Source organism: Mustela nigripes, chromosome 6 (genome assembly GCF_022355385.1).
Source record: "Mustela nigripes isolate SB6536 chromosome 6, MUSNIG.SB6536, whole genome shotgun sequence".
Lineage (NCBI taxonomy): Eukaryota > Metazoa > Chordata > Mammalia > Carnivora > Mustelidae > Mustela > Mustela nigripes.
In genome coordinates this window covers 96517653-96531850 of record NC_081562.1, presented here as the reverse complement: position 1 = coordinate 96531850, position 14198 = coordinate 96517653, and the positions used below count along the sequence as shown (strand labels likewise).

Below are 14198 nucleotides of genomic sequence, written 5' to 3'. Positions count from 1 at the left end.
AGCAGGATGAAATACTTAGCTTGGAATGAAGATAGAAGAATGCATCTACCATACCCACGAAGAGATTTCTTAGAACTAGGGTTTGAAATGACACAGGAGGACAGGCCACGTGCTCCCATGGGGTCATGGCACCATGTCCTTCCAGCTGCCTGTGCTGAGTCCCTGCAGAGGCTAACCCATTTGTTCTCTCTTAGTCTCTCAATTCGTCTCTTTTCTTTGCACTAGTTTTGGAAATACAGTCTCTTACCATGCTTTTTGAGTCTTCCTACCAAGAGAAGAATCTCCAGGAAAGACAAGTGGATCTTCTCAGGCAATGGCCATCAAAGTTGTGTTAAATCAGTATTTATCAAGAAAGTTTATCCTAAAGAGTTTGTATTTTTCATAATGATCAGCTATCTGACAACCTCTGACATAATGTCTGTATAAAAATTCATATTTACTTTCCACGGTGCTCTTAACATTCACACTCAGACTGGGAGCCATTCACAGAACTATAAAATGACAAATGGAAAGTGAGATTGCTGCCCTACCTAAGATAGCCCCTGCTCCCAGCATCTCTGGAGGTGAGCAGGCCCCTTCTGTGTTTGGTCCTTCCATCCTCAGTTCCATACCTCCCATAGTTCCTCTGTGGATGGGAGTAAGAAGCTTTAAATATGCAAGCAGAGGATCCTTCCTTGGGCAGGATAGCTGACCAAAGAGACATAAATAAGATGGCTGCTTCCGCACAGAAAATAATTGTTTTTGAATTTATAGCTTCCTTTGAGACTGGGTGTGGTAGAGCCAGAGTTAGATTATTTTACTTAATGTTTCTCTTTCTTATAGTTGATCAAAAAACAACAAAACAAACAAAACCTTTCCTTAAATATATTATGAAAGGATGAATAATTATATAATTTGATGGAATAAAACCAAAGTATCCACAGTAACTTTCAAGAATTCACCTTTTATTATAACCATTGCTTAAAAAGAAGTTATGCAACTGTAAGTACCTTGGTATTAGAGTATACCTAGGAATTCACTGACACAGCAGAAATCCATGTATCATCTATCCATGTATCATCTACATGTATGCATACAGATTGATCTACATAGGTATCAGGTATTCCAGATGTTTACTTCTTTTTCCCATACAGAGTCTTTGGACCTAAATAGGTGTGAGAAGCCAGTGTGAATCTCCCTTAGTAATATTTATTATAGCATCAATAATACTAATCAATTTTGATAATTTCTGGACACTTTTAAAACTTAGTGAAATAGTTTACAATCACTGTTTTTTTCCCCAGATATTTATTTCTCCTCATAGTTATTTTTTCTGAAATCTGATGGAGTCAAATAAGCCCTCAAGTTTTAAACTATTTCAAGAATGGATTTTATAGAGCCAATGCCCAAGGACTTTCTTGAAGATGTGGTCTGATTTTATTCCTATGAACTAAGGTCTTTCTTTACTGAGGCCTGGCATAGAGTGTTTATGATCTCTGGATTCTATCCTCCAAGACTTTACAAAGAACAAAGATTCCAGAATCATTCTTTGAATTTGAGACATGTAGCATCACCAGTTAAGATCTTCCTGGTCACAGCTGCAGTCATTTGGATAGTTGTGCAAGTGGCACTAGAAATACTGTGAAAGGATTAAGAAAAAAAAAAAAACTTGTATATTTTTTATAAGGTGGCAACATCTGAATATGCTAGTTCTTTAAAATTCAACAATTTATTTGATACAGCAAATACTACCATTTTGAGTTATTAATTTCTAATACTAAATTGTGTTTGCAGTTTTAAGATCATAGCCTTCTTATAAAATGATTATATTTTCTTCTTCCTTTGTAGGTAACCCATTAACAAAGGATAAATCAAGTGATCCTCAAGCCTGATTACATTGAACATATGCACAGAAACTTAATTCCTGAGGTGATCTTGAAGGGAGATTTTTATATCGCTCACAAGAGGCACTGCAGAGTCTCATTTCAAAGGGATTTTATGGCTCGTAATCAGCCTCTTCTTGAAACCGAGACTTTTGAAAAGTCAGACACGAACTTCTATGTCATGAAGATTTTGTCAGATTTGAACTGTGTTCAACTTGTAAAATTGCACTTGCTAAGAGAATTTGAATTTGCCATCTGAAGAGCTGGTGTTTCCAGGTGATGTCAGAGACACTCACCTTTATGGTTCTTGGCCTCAAGTGTGACTGTTTTTCTTGCTTCTGAAAGTCTGCAAAGTGCACCGGCCTGCAGCCATGGATGTGTTCCTGGGTCTGGTCCTGTGTTCATTGGCTGGTGGGACTGCACCCGTCTTTACTGACATTTTCTTTGTGAACTTCTCCTCTGGCATGGTGTAGACTGAGATGGTTTTATTTGTAACCTAACCTTGGAGCTCTGAAAGCCTACATGTTTTAACATCTTAAAGTTGCTTTTGTTAAAGGAATGGAAATATATATCCATTGATAATAATTATTGTTGGCAAGTAATAGTTATCTGAATACATCAATCATATAAGAATGTATAGACAAGCTGACATGTTTCCCCAAGGCTAACATACTACTGCAGCTCTCTGTCAGTTACATAGGTAGTAGTTAGAACTGAATTTCCATTTTCATTATATGCTATTTTGTACTTCTAGAGTACTCTCCCTCTTGGTTGTTTTGTTTTGTTTTTTAAGTGGGCTTTTTCTTTTGTTTATATTTACTTTTTCCCTTCACAGAAATCAGCAGTAAGCAGTCGAGTATGTAGGTAGCCTTCAGTTTCAAAAAATCGCCAGGGATGCATGCGGATTTCTGATTTCTTAGCTTGAGAGTTATTCACTTAAGATTTCTTCTAGTAAATTTTTTTTAACTGTCCTATCATTTTAATAAACTGTCCCTTGCTCGCTCCCAATGACTGTTTGAATGCTTATATATTTGTTTGTTCAGTCTGTTAATAGAATTGTTCATTTTCCTTGGTCTTGAATTTATAAATATTTGCTTATAGTTGTCCCATTCAAACAATTTCTTAGGTCAGTGTCTGTCCACAGTTTTGTAGTCATTTTAACATTTTTTGTTTTTCAGTTCTACAGGAAAGTCTTACAAATATTTAAAAGCCTTAAACATGTATGTACTTTTTTTCTAAGTTATTAGAGAATGTATAATTTTATACTACATTTATTTTATTTCATTTGTTTTGTGAAGGTAGAGAAGAATTGAAAATGCATAACCATTCTGTAATAATATTGTGTAAATGTATAGTTGAAGGGTTGTAACCAGAGAGACTTCTTTGTTTACTCACCTTAACCTAATAGGAAGATACTTCAGAAATTGTCCTATTAGAAGTTCCATTATGTTAGAAAAAATGTGACCATCTTTCATAATTTTAAAACTCTCTGACATGGTCAATTAAGTCTATGCTGGTTTCCATGATGGAGGCTGACATACCTTGGAGAGTTTTGGTCTGTTAGTTGGCAACGAATTTCAAAGACCAGTACATTACCCAGAATGTCTTCTGGGCAGAAAAACGGAAAATGTAAAATATGTCAAAAGTCATATTTGTAAAGTATACTTTGGAGAGTGAACCAAAGTGTATTGCCCCACAAGTCCATAGGATGAAATGACTTCCTCCCTCTATGTTGGTTATACATAAAATTAATTAGATGACTCTGAGTGGATTTTGCAATAGTTCAAGACTGTATGAATTCAGAAAGAAAAAAATAACAATTGTGCTGGAATTTTTGCATCAATTGTAACAGCATTAATTTCTTTGGAGCAAAGTAGAAACCTGTATTATTTTGGAAATTATGAATTTGTCCTCGGTTTGTTTGAAATTGTACATCATGCTTCTCATTTTTTTTTAACTGAGTCCTTTAAAACAACACTGGAAATTCTGTATTATATACAAGTGTAACACATGCATATCAATAGAAAAAAATAAATGGAATTTCAAATATACTAACTAGATTATCCCCAGTAGATTAATGTTGTGACTATTAAGAAAAGATAAATAAAATTGGGATATAAAATGGACTCTCTTCATGAGTTACATTTGGAGAATCTGTTTTCTAGTGTTTTATTTCAAAAGTACTTCAGTTACTATCCAGAAAAACCTCTGAATTCATGGAGCTGACATAAATTCTTCAGTTTAACTTTTAATAAAAATGCATGACAACTCTTGCCATTTACACAAGGTTCTAATACTTGGTCTGTTTCTTTGCTAGGAAACAATTGAAAGAGATATATTTACACTTGTGCTATTATTTGTCCGTATCTTGACTATGAGCACAACTGATATATGTTTACTAGCAATATGCAAATTTTTTTTTATTATACAAATTGTTAAATTGCTTAAATTGTTAAATTGCTTATGCTTTAAAGTTTATTATATATGGAAATGTTAATGAAAATATTAGATATGGCTATAACTCAGCTTTCAAATTAAAAAAAAATAATTCTGAAAAAATAGGTTAAAATTCACAATCTGTTACAAAAAAAAAGTGGAAAATTTCCCCCACTGTCCTCCAATGCCAAAATCTTATAAAACCAAGAAACTGACATTGGTACAATACTATTAACTCAAATACAGATCATACTTAGACTTTACCGGTTTCACAAGCAGTGTGTGTGTGTGTGTGTGTGAGAGAGAGAGAGAGAGAGATCTTATCCTTTTCAATTAACTTAATAAAACTTTACAGTGGTGTGTATTACAGTATAAGAATATGGTTTATGACTGACGGATTTGTAATAACATTTTTCAAGTTCTCTATTTTCAGAATAACATCCTTTAACTTTGTTTTTCTTTTTTTTGTACACTCTTGTTTCCATAACATAATGGAGACTTCCAGTTTTAATGCCTGACAGTACCACATGTGATTTCAAACTTCGTTTTGACTTTAATGAGTAAGAGGAGAACTGAGAATCTGTACGTAAGGATGAAATAAAAAGGGAGTTTATCCTGTTCTTTATTTCCCTTAGCAAGTCCTGTGCTGTACAATTAGGCTGTGACCTTTGATGATACAAAATAGCTAATAGCACAATGATTAAATGGGACTTGATCTTTATGAAGTTTTGATTGTTCTCTCAATTCATAGATGATATATCCGTCTGAAAGAGCCATCTATGCAAAGATATCAAATAGTATTTTTCATCACCCTGCCTTTTCTCCTTTTGACTTACTTAAGTGGGGAGAAATAGAATGATGGCAGACACTCTGCTAGAAGAAACAGAAAAGTCAGAGAAGACATACACACTGGGCCCCTACCCACATAGAGAACATACCCACTGAATGTAGCACATTACTATTTTTATCAAGGTAAGAATTTCTCTTCTTTTTCTTTTTTATATAGAACAATTTGAAAAAAGAGTAAAGATAGCAGATTTCTTCTTGTTTTTATTTGCACTGTGTGAGACAGAAAAGTAGTGTAAACATTACAATTATCTGGCATTTAGCAGACAGTTACTAAATTCCTAGTAGGTATATCCTAGATTACATTTGGGGGTTAGCTGAAGTTTAAACTTTTAACCTTTAAAATACTTTAAAAATCAGCTTATGAGGTACTTTTTCAATGTTCTACTTAGGCATGGCACTGTGCTAACCTATGGGAAAATGGGTACACAAAAGACTTAATATTCCATATTTGTTCTGATTTTTTTCATGTTTTTAATATATTGCAAGTTACTAAATAGGATGCACTATGTCATAAATATTTGTCTTGTTACACAAAGTGACTGAACTTTATTTTTGAACTTTATTCTAGAAGTTAGGTGAACAGGACAGTGCATGTCCATAGTTGTGTTTTACAGATTTTAGCAAAAATGTGATTAGGGACCTGAAGAGAAGTAGCAGAGGACTAAAATAACCTGGGGAAGAGGAAATGAGGCCTGATCTTGGACTATTACACTGAGAAGAATGTGAACAATAGATATCAATGCCAGTTGCAATTTAAATTACTTGAGGATCCTAACAATTACCCATGCTTGACCCTACTCTCTGATATGCTCTTACATGTGCCCAGCCTTTAATCCTAGACCACTAGGGTTTTGTTTTTGTTTGTTTGTTTGTTTGTTTGTTTGTTTTTATTTTTGTTTTTTTTAAATAAACCTCCCTAGGTGATTCTAATGAGCATTCAGGTTTAGGAATCACTAATGAAGGGTTTTGCACAAGGTGGAACTGAAGAGTTGGGTGAAATGATTGAATGAATCAGAGGAATGCATGGAAGAGAGCTCCAGAAGGCCCTGGGCTTACTAATTTGGGCTAACTGAGGCTCAGTTATGACAGAAAAACCGGGGGAAGAGCAAGCATAGTGGCAGGTAGAGACAATGAGTTCATTTTTTCAAGCCTACTAAGTTTAAAGTACCAATGAAACATTCAGGTCGTGTCAGATAGGAAATGAACAGGTTTTATTGGATTTGTAATTAGAGGTTATTGTTGATTTTGGAAAGAGCAGTTTCAATGAAGGGCTTATTGTAGAATTGAGCTTTCGTCGGGTTGGACAATGAATAAGAGATTTGCAAGTGGAAATAGCAAACAGACTTCTCTTTAAGGGGTAAAGGCAAAGTATAGTAGTGTTTATGAAGGGGAGGCAGAATCCAAAAAGTGTGTTTTTTTTAAATATGGGAGAAAAAAGAGTGTGTTTATTTATGCTGCAAAAGGAGAGGGAGGATGGGGAGTGGTGTGTTAAGAACCTAGAACTGAAAATAAAAAGGAAATGAAAGCAGGGGTACGGAAAGAAAGTCATAATGTGTTAGGGAGAAACAGAACCAAATCCCATAGAAAATCTAATGGGGTGAACAGTGAAGAAGCAATTGGTGCTTAGGTCTTTGGTGACCTTCCACACAACAGTGTCACTAGTGTGGTAGACCATAAATCAAAGAGCAATCATAGGGGTTGATAAGCCCTATGGGTGAGTTTCAGCTTCTTCCTGGGCTACTGAGAGAAAGTTAATGATTCCAAGATTATAAATAGATTAATAAGAGAAATTAGCCAAGTCATAATATCCTTATTTATAAAGTAAAAACACTTTGTCTCACAGGATTGTTGTGAAGGTTCAATGAGTTAATATATGCAAAGTGCAGTAGGTACTACATAGTATTTACTAAATGGTGGTTCTTTATTTGTGAAAGAGGTCAGTTCTATTCACCCTGAAATTGGTGTAAAAACTGTTGATAGAAAATAATAAAACCATATCATATATGATATAAAAAGTTTTGGGGCCCTGCTGGTATTTGTGCTAAATAGAATGAGAAGATGTAGAGGCACTGCATTTAAACCACCTTTTTTCAGAAATTGTGTGGCTGCAAAGAAGGTTAAAGAGTAACCAGTGGCAGACTAAGTGAAAATACATTTTCTTTGACAGAGACCAGAAAGGTTGACAGCTGAGCAAAAGAAGTAGAGAAGGAGAAATTGATAAAAGAAGGGATTTACTGGGAACAGGTTGGGAATATCAAAGGGAAGGGTTAGTGTGAGAACAGCCTATGTTTTTGCTATTAGATAAATGAGCAAAAGTGGATGAAGCTGGGAAGAAATTTAAAAGAGAGGTTAAAGGAAATAATGCCTAGGGGCCTCTGGGCTGAGGGAATAGCAGCACACAGAGGTTTTAAGTAGAGGAGATTTATCTGCTGAGTACACAAGATACAGAGTTTGGTTTAAAATTAAGGCAAACAGAAAATATTTGAAGCAAATTTTGGTGTTTTTAGATACTCAGAGCTCAAAAAGCAGTAAAGTCATAATATAAGGAATTTAATCTGTAGAGATATGTGACTTTTTCATTAGTGTAATGCAGCCTGGACAAAAAATGGTGAATGAATAGTTGGATCATTGGATGAAAATAGGCAAGGTTAAAAGGCTAGCATCTCTTGAGTCCTTACTCTGTGCCAAAAGTTCTAAGACCTTTATAACTTAATCTAATTTTATTTGAGATGTATATCATTGCTACTACCATTCTGTAACAAGAAAACTGGGGCATGGAGAGGTTAAACAGTTTCCCTACTGTCTTGTATTAGTATGTGGCAGAGCCAGGATTTTAACCTCTGTCGTAGTAAATAGTACAGTGTTAGCTTATATGCCATGAAGGAGTATATGATAGGGCTATAAGAAGACTCAGAGGGCTAGTAAAATAAAAGGGAATGATGTTTATAAATCTAGATGGGGTAGAAACTAGATTTGAAAGTTGCAAGCAGTTTAAGGAATAAGGAGAGATCCATTGATTAACAAATATTTTTGTACTCTTATGTGCCAAGAATTGTGTTAGAAGCAGTGAATAAAATGTAAGTACAGTTGACCCTTAAACAACACATGTGTGAACTATGGGGGTCCATTTACACGTGGATGTTTTACAATACAGTACTACAAATATGTTTTCTTATGCTTTTCATAACATTTACTTTTCTCTAGTTTTATTGTAAGAATATAGTATATAATATATATAACATAAAATATGTGTTTATAGACTCTTTGTGTTATTGATAAGGCTGTTCAACAATAAGCTATTAGTCAAGTTTCGGGAGAGTCAAAGGTTATACATGAGACTTCAGGTCCAAATTGGTAACATAGGAAGATCCTGAACTCACTTCCTCCATGGACACACCAAATATACACCTATTTATACAGCAAACGCTGAAAGCTGACTGAACAGCTTCTGTACAACAGAAGACAGACCATGTACAAAATGGGAAGAAAGAGAATCCCCACCCCCAATGTTGCAAACTGAAGTGGGGAGGGATAGTACCAATGGATGTGAGCAGATTCATTAACCCTGGGGCTCACAAAAAGGGCCATGACTTAAAAGGGTAACTTGAATATAAAAAGGATCAAGCCTCAGAACCCTGCCCAATGGCAGGGTAATTGCTAGAACTCACTTCAGGTCAGAGGGGCTGGCAAATGCCATGGTTTACATTTCCACTCCACCTTGATAGCGTGGGTCCTTGATGACAGGGTTCAGGCACTGTAACTGTCCTGATGCCTCAGTGAGCCCCAGGCCCCTAGTAGATACCAGCCCTGGAGGCCCTCGGGCACAGAGAGAAAAAAGGCATGTTTTAAAAGAGCAACTATAATATACAAAATGCAGGTCCAAAAGTCCCTAAATGGAAGGGGAAATCTACTGAAACTCTCTCCAGGTTGGAGGGGCTGGTGAGCTCAAGAATTGATATTATTACTCCACCATGATAGTGTGGACAAGAGCAATATCCAGTGACTGAGGTGGCCTACCACCTCAGTGAGCCCTGGGCCCCTAGCCCACACAAGCCCCAGCCATCACTCTCATCAAGGTGGTGCATACCCAAACACTCATGGGAAGTGCTCACTAAAGCTCCAAATATCTTGCCAAGGTGACAAAGGTGCAAAGGATCCTGGAACACTCCAGACCTGCACCCTTTTGGTTCCAAACAGCTTGCCAGGGCAACCACTGCACAAAGTGCTCCAAGATCTCTGGCTCATGCCTGCCTCAGCTCCAGCTACCCCACCAGGGCACCCATGTGCAGCACCTGAGGACTCCCTGGCCCATGCCCCATCTCAGTTCCAGCTACTCCCTGGCCCATGCCCCATCTCAGTTCCAGCTACTCTGCCAGGGCACCCGTCCCCACCCATACACCTGGCTTGCACCCAGTCCAGTTTCAGCCATATCACCAGGATGCCCTCTGCATGGAGAGCTCTGGTACTTCCCAGCATATACCCACTTCAGCTACAGCCATCCCACCAGTGTGGTCCCAGCACAAACTGCTTCAGGACCCTGAGTCTGCAACCAGGCATACAGAGTTTACATAAAGGATGATGATGATAACAAGCTTATTCCTTCAAGTTTAGGAGAAGTATCTTTTCTGCCTAATTCATAGAAACAAGCAAAGAAAGTCAGAAGGATATGCTCCAAATGAAAGAACTAGACAAAACCTCAAAAATAAACAAACAAGGAAATGAAACAGAGATAAGCAATAGGTCTGATAAAGAATTCAAGGTAATGGTCATAGTGGGGGGCCTGGGTGGCTCAATCAGTTGGGCATCTGCCTTTGGCTCAGGTCATGATCCCAGAGTCCTGGGATCAAGCCCTGCATTGGTCTCCCTGATCGGCAGAGAGCCTGATCCCTCTCTGCTCCTTACCTTGTTCAGGCTCTCTCTCTCTCTAATGAATAAATAAAATCTTTAAAAAAAACAAAACAAAACAAAACAAAAACAATGGTCATAGTCATAGAGATGCTCACCAAACTGGAGAGAAGAGTAGATAAACTCAGTGAGAACTTCAACAAAGAGATAGAGAATATAATAAAGAACCAATAAGAGTTGAAAAATGCAGTAACTGAAATGAAAAATACACTAGAGGAATCGATAGTAGACTAGAGAATAAAGGAAAGATCAGTGGTCTTCAAGAATGGGTAATGAAAAACATCCAGACTGAACAGCAAAAAGAAAATAGAATTTTAAAAAATGAGAATAGGTGAAGGGATATCTTAGGCAATGTCAAGCAAATAAACATTTGCATTATAGGGGTCCCACAGAAGGGGAAGAAAGAGAGAAAGGGGCAAAAAATGTGTATTTGAAGAAATATAGCTAAAAAACCTCCTTAACCTGAGGAAGGAAACAGACATCCAGGTTCAAGAAGCAGAGTTACAATCAAGATACACCCAAGGAAGTCCACATCAAAACATATAATAATTGAAATATCAAGGATTAAAGATAGAGAAATTTATAAGTAGAAAGAGAGAAGTGACTACTTATATATAAGGTAAATTCTATAAAATTATAGTTGAATTTTCAGCAGGAACTTTAAAGGTCAGAAAAGAGTGGCATGATACATTCAAAATGCTGAAATTAAAAAAAAAAAATCAGGAAGACTCTACCCAGCAATGATATCATTCATAACTGAAGAAGAGACAAAGAGTTTACCAGACAAATAAATTTAGAGGATCTTATCAGCCTTAAATTGGCCTTATAAGAAATTTGTTAAAGGGACTTCTATCAGTGGAAAAGGTCATAAGTAGAAGAAAATGATGAAAGGAAAGGGGACTCACAAAAAGATGTAAAATACAACAACATATACATAGAATGTAGGGGGGGATAAAAATAAAGTTGTTTTAGAATGTGTTTGAACTTAAGTGACTACTAACTTAATACAGATTGCTATACACTCGGGATATCATGGTAACCACAAACCAGGAACTTGTAACACATAAAAAAATTAAGAGTAAGAAAGCCAAGCATGTTATTGAATCTCGTTAATCACAATGAAAGAGAACAAGAGAAGGAGTAAAGAACTACAAAAACAACCAGGAACAATGGATAAAATGGCAATAAATACATACATATCAATAAGTACTTAAAATCTAAATGGTCTAAATGTTCCAATGAAGACACAGGGTGGCAAAATAGATTAAAAAACAAGACACATCTATATGCTGCCTATAAGAACAGACTGAAAGTGAAAGGATAGAAGAAGATTATACATGCAAATGAAAGTGAGGAAAAAAGGCAGAGCAGCAATACTTATATCAGATAAAATGGATTTTAAAACAAAGACTGTAACAAGAGACAAAGAAAGGCACTATATAATAATAATGGGATCAATACAGCAGGAGGATGTAGCAATTGTAAATATGTACCCAACATAGGAGCACCTTAAAACACACAGCAAATATTGACATACATGAAGGGAAAAACTGATAATAATACAATAATAGGGGACTTCGCAACCCACTTACAGCAACAGATACATCATTCAGGCAATAAAATCAATAAGAAAACAATCTTTGAATGACACATTAGAACAGATATACGTAAAAGATATATAAAGAACATTCTATTGATCAACAACAGCATACACATTATTTTCAAGTGCATGTGGAACACTCTCCAGGTCAGAGTACACCTTAGGCCACAAACCAATCTCTGTATATTTAAGAAGACTGAAATAATATCAAGTGTCTTTCCCAACTGCAATTGTATGAAACAATTACATGGAAAAAAACTGGATAAAACACTATCACATAAAGGCTAAACAATATGCTACTAAACAACCAATGGGTCAATGAAAAACTCATAGAGGAAGTAAAAAAAGAATGTGAGACAAATGAAAATGAAACAATGGTACAAAATTTTGAGAAACAGCAAAAGCAATTCTAAGAGGGAAATTTATAGCCTACCTCAAGAAATGAGAAAAATCTCAGATAAACAATTCAACCTCACACAATTTAACCTCAAACTTCTTGTTTGAACAAGAACAAACAAGGCTCAAAGGAAGTAAAAGGAAGGAAATAATAAAGATCAGAATGAAAATAAAGATAGAGGCAAAAACAAATGAGAAAAGATCAATGAAACCAAGAGCTGGTTCTATGAAAAGATAAAAATGATCAGTCTTCAGTCAGTCTCATCAAGAACAGAGAGAGGAACCAAATAAGTAAAATCAGAAATGAACCATGAGAGACTATGGACTCTGAAAAACAATCTGAGGGGTTTGAAGTGGTGGGGGGGTGGGAGGTTGGGGTACCAGGTGGTGGGTATTATGGAGGGCACGGATTGCATGGAGCACTGGGTGTGGTGCAAAAATAATGAATACTGTTATGCTGAAAATAAATAAAAAATAAATTTTAAAAAAAGAAATAGGGAAAATAAGAGATGATACCACAGAGACACAAAGAAGTATGAGACTACTATGAAAAATTGTATGGCAAATAACTCGAGAACCTAGAAGAAATTGATAGAAACATGCAACCTTCCAAAACTAAAATTAGAAGAAATAGAAAATTTGAACAGACTAATTACTAACAAAAAATGCAATGATAATCAACAAGATCTTAACAAATAAAAGACTGAGACAAGATGGCATCACACATGAATTCTATTGAACATTTGAAAAAACATTAATACCAATTCTTCTCAAACTATTCCAAAACATAAAGGAGGAAGGATAGGTTCCAAACACATTCTATGCATTCAGAATTACCCTGATATCAAAACCAGATAAAAACTGTACCAAAAGGGTGCCTGGGTGGCTCAGTGGGTTGAAGCCTCTGCCTTCGGCTCAGGTCATAGTCTCAGGGTCCTGGGATCGAACCTCACATCGGGCTTTCTGCTCAGCAGTGAATCTTCTTCCTCCTCTCTCTGCCTGCCTCTCTACCTACTTGTGATCTCTTTCTGTCAAATAAATAAATAAAATCTTAAAAAAAAAAAACTGTACCAAAAAAAAAGAAAGAAAAAAAAGAAAGAAGTACAGTCCAATATCCCTGATGACCATGATGTGAAAGTCCTCAACAAAGTATTAGCGAACCAAATTTGACAATGCATTAAAAAGACTTCACCACAATCAAGTGGGATTTATTCTGGGAGTGCAAAAATGGTTGAATATTTGCAAATCAGGCAGTGGGCTCTGGGCTGCTGGGGTCAATAAAGGATCTAAGATCACTGGGTGAAAACTTGTTCTAAGAACCACCAACTGGGTAGCTATTGCGGGGATCATACCCTCAAACCAGAAGCCATTGCTAACTCCCCGAAATCCTGGAATGAGACACTTACCTCCAGGTTGGATACTCTCCCTGAGAAACCACCCAGGCTCACTACAAGGTCAATGTGGTAAAGAATGGCTTGGTAGATGACTTTGAGAAGTTTAATGCCCTGAAGTTTCCTGTGCCAGAGGATAAATGTACTGTTTAGGTGGATGCTGAAGAAAAAGAAGATGTGAAAAGTTGTGCTGAGTTTTTGTCTCTCAAAGACCAGGATTGAGGAATATGAAGAAAAGCTGGAGAGGATGAGGAACATAATTCCATTTGATCAGGTGACCATTGAGGACCTGAATGAAGTCTTCCCAGAATCCAAATTAGACAAGAAGTATTCCTATTGGCCTCAAAGTCAATTGAAAATTTATAAACTTGAGATGGGGAGAAAGTTCTGGCCCTTGTATTATAAAAGTTGGACATTAAAAATAACGATGAGGTCAAAAAAATTTGTAGATCAATGTGATACACCACATTAACAAAATGAAGGATAAAAATCATATGATTATCTCAAGAGATGTAGAAAAAATGTCTGAAAAATTCAACATCCATTCATGATAAAAACTTTGAATGAAGTGGGTTTAGAGGGAACATACCTCAACATAATACAGGCCATATATGACATACTCACAGATAACATCATACTCAATGTGAAAACCTGAGAGGTTTTCCTCTTAGATCAGGTGCAAGACAAGAATGTCCACCCTCATCACTTTTATTCAATATAGTATTGGAAATCCTAGCCATAGCAATTAGACAAGAAAAA

General features: G+C 36.2%; 1 protein-coding gene and 1 pseudogene across 2 annotated transcripts in view; both read left to right on the top strand.

Moving 5' to 3' along the window:
* The window catches only part of TAFA2 (TAFA chemokine like family member 2), a 482836-nt gene extending 478848 nt beyond the window's left edge, over window positions 1–3988 (top strand). For both annotated transcript variants that reach the window (XM_059403593.1, XM_059403594.1), the window contains exon 5: window positions 1828–3988. In XM_059403593.1, coding sequence (XP_059259576.1) covers window positions 1828–1839 — 12 coding nt within the window. In that variant the 3' untranslated portion in view covers window positions 1840–3988. The remainder of the gene's footprint in view (window positions 1–1827) is intronic.
* Window positions 3989–6857: 2869 nt separating this feature from the next.
* On the top strand, window positions 6858–13911 carry LOC132020386 (ATP synthase subunit d, mitochondrial-like; annotated as a pseudogene).
* Window positions 13912–14198: the final 287 nt, after the last annotated feature.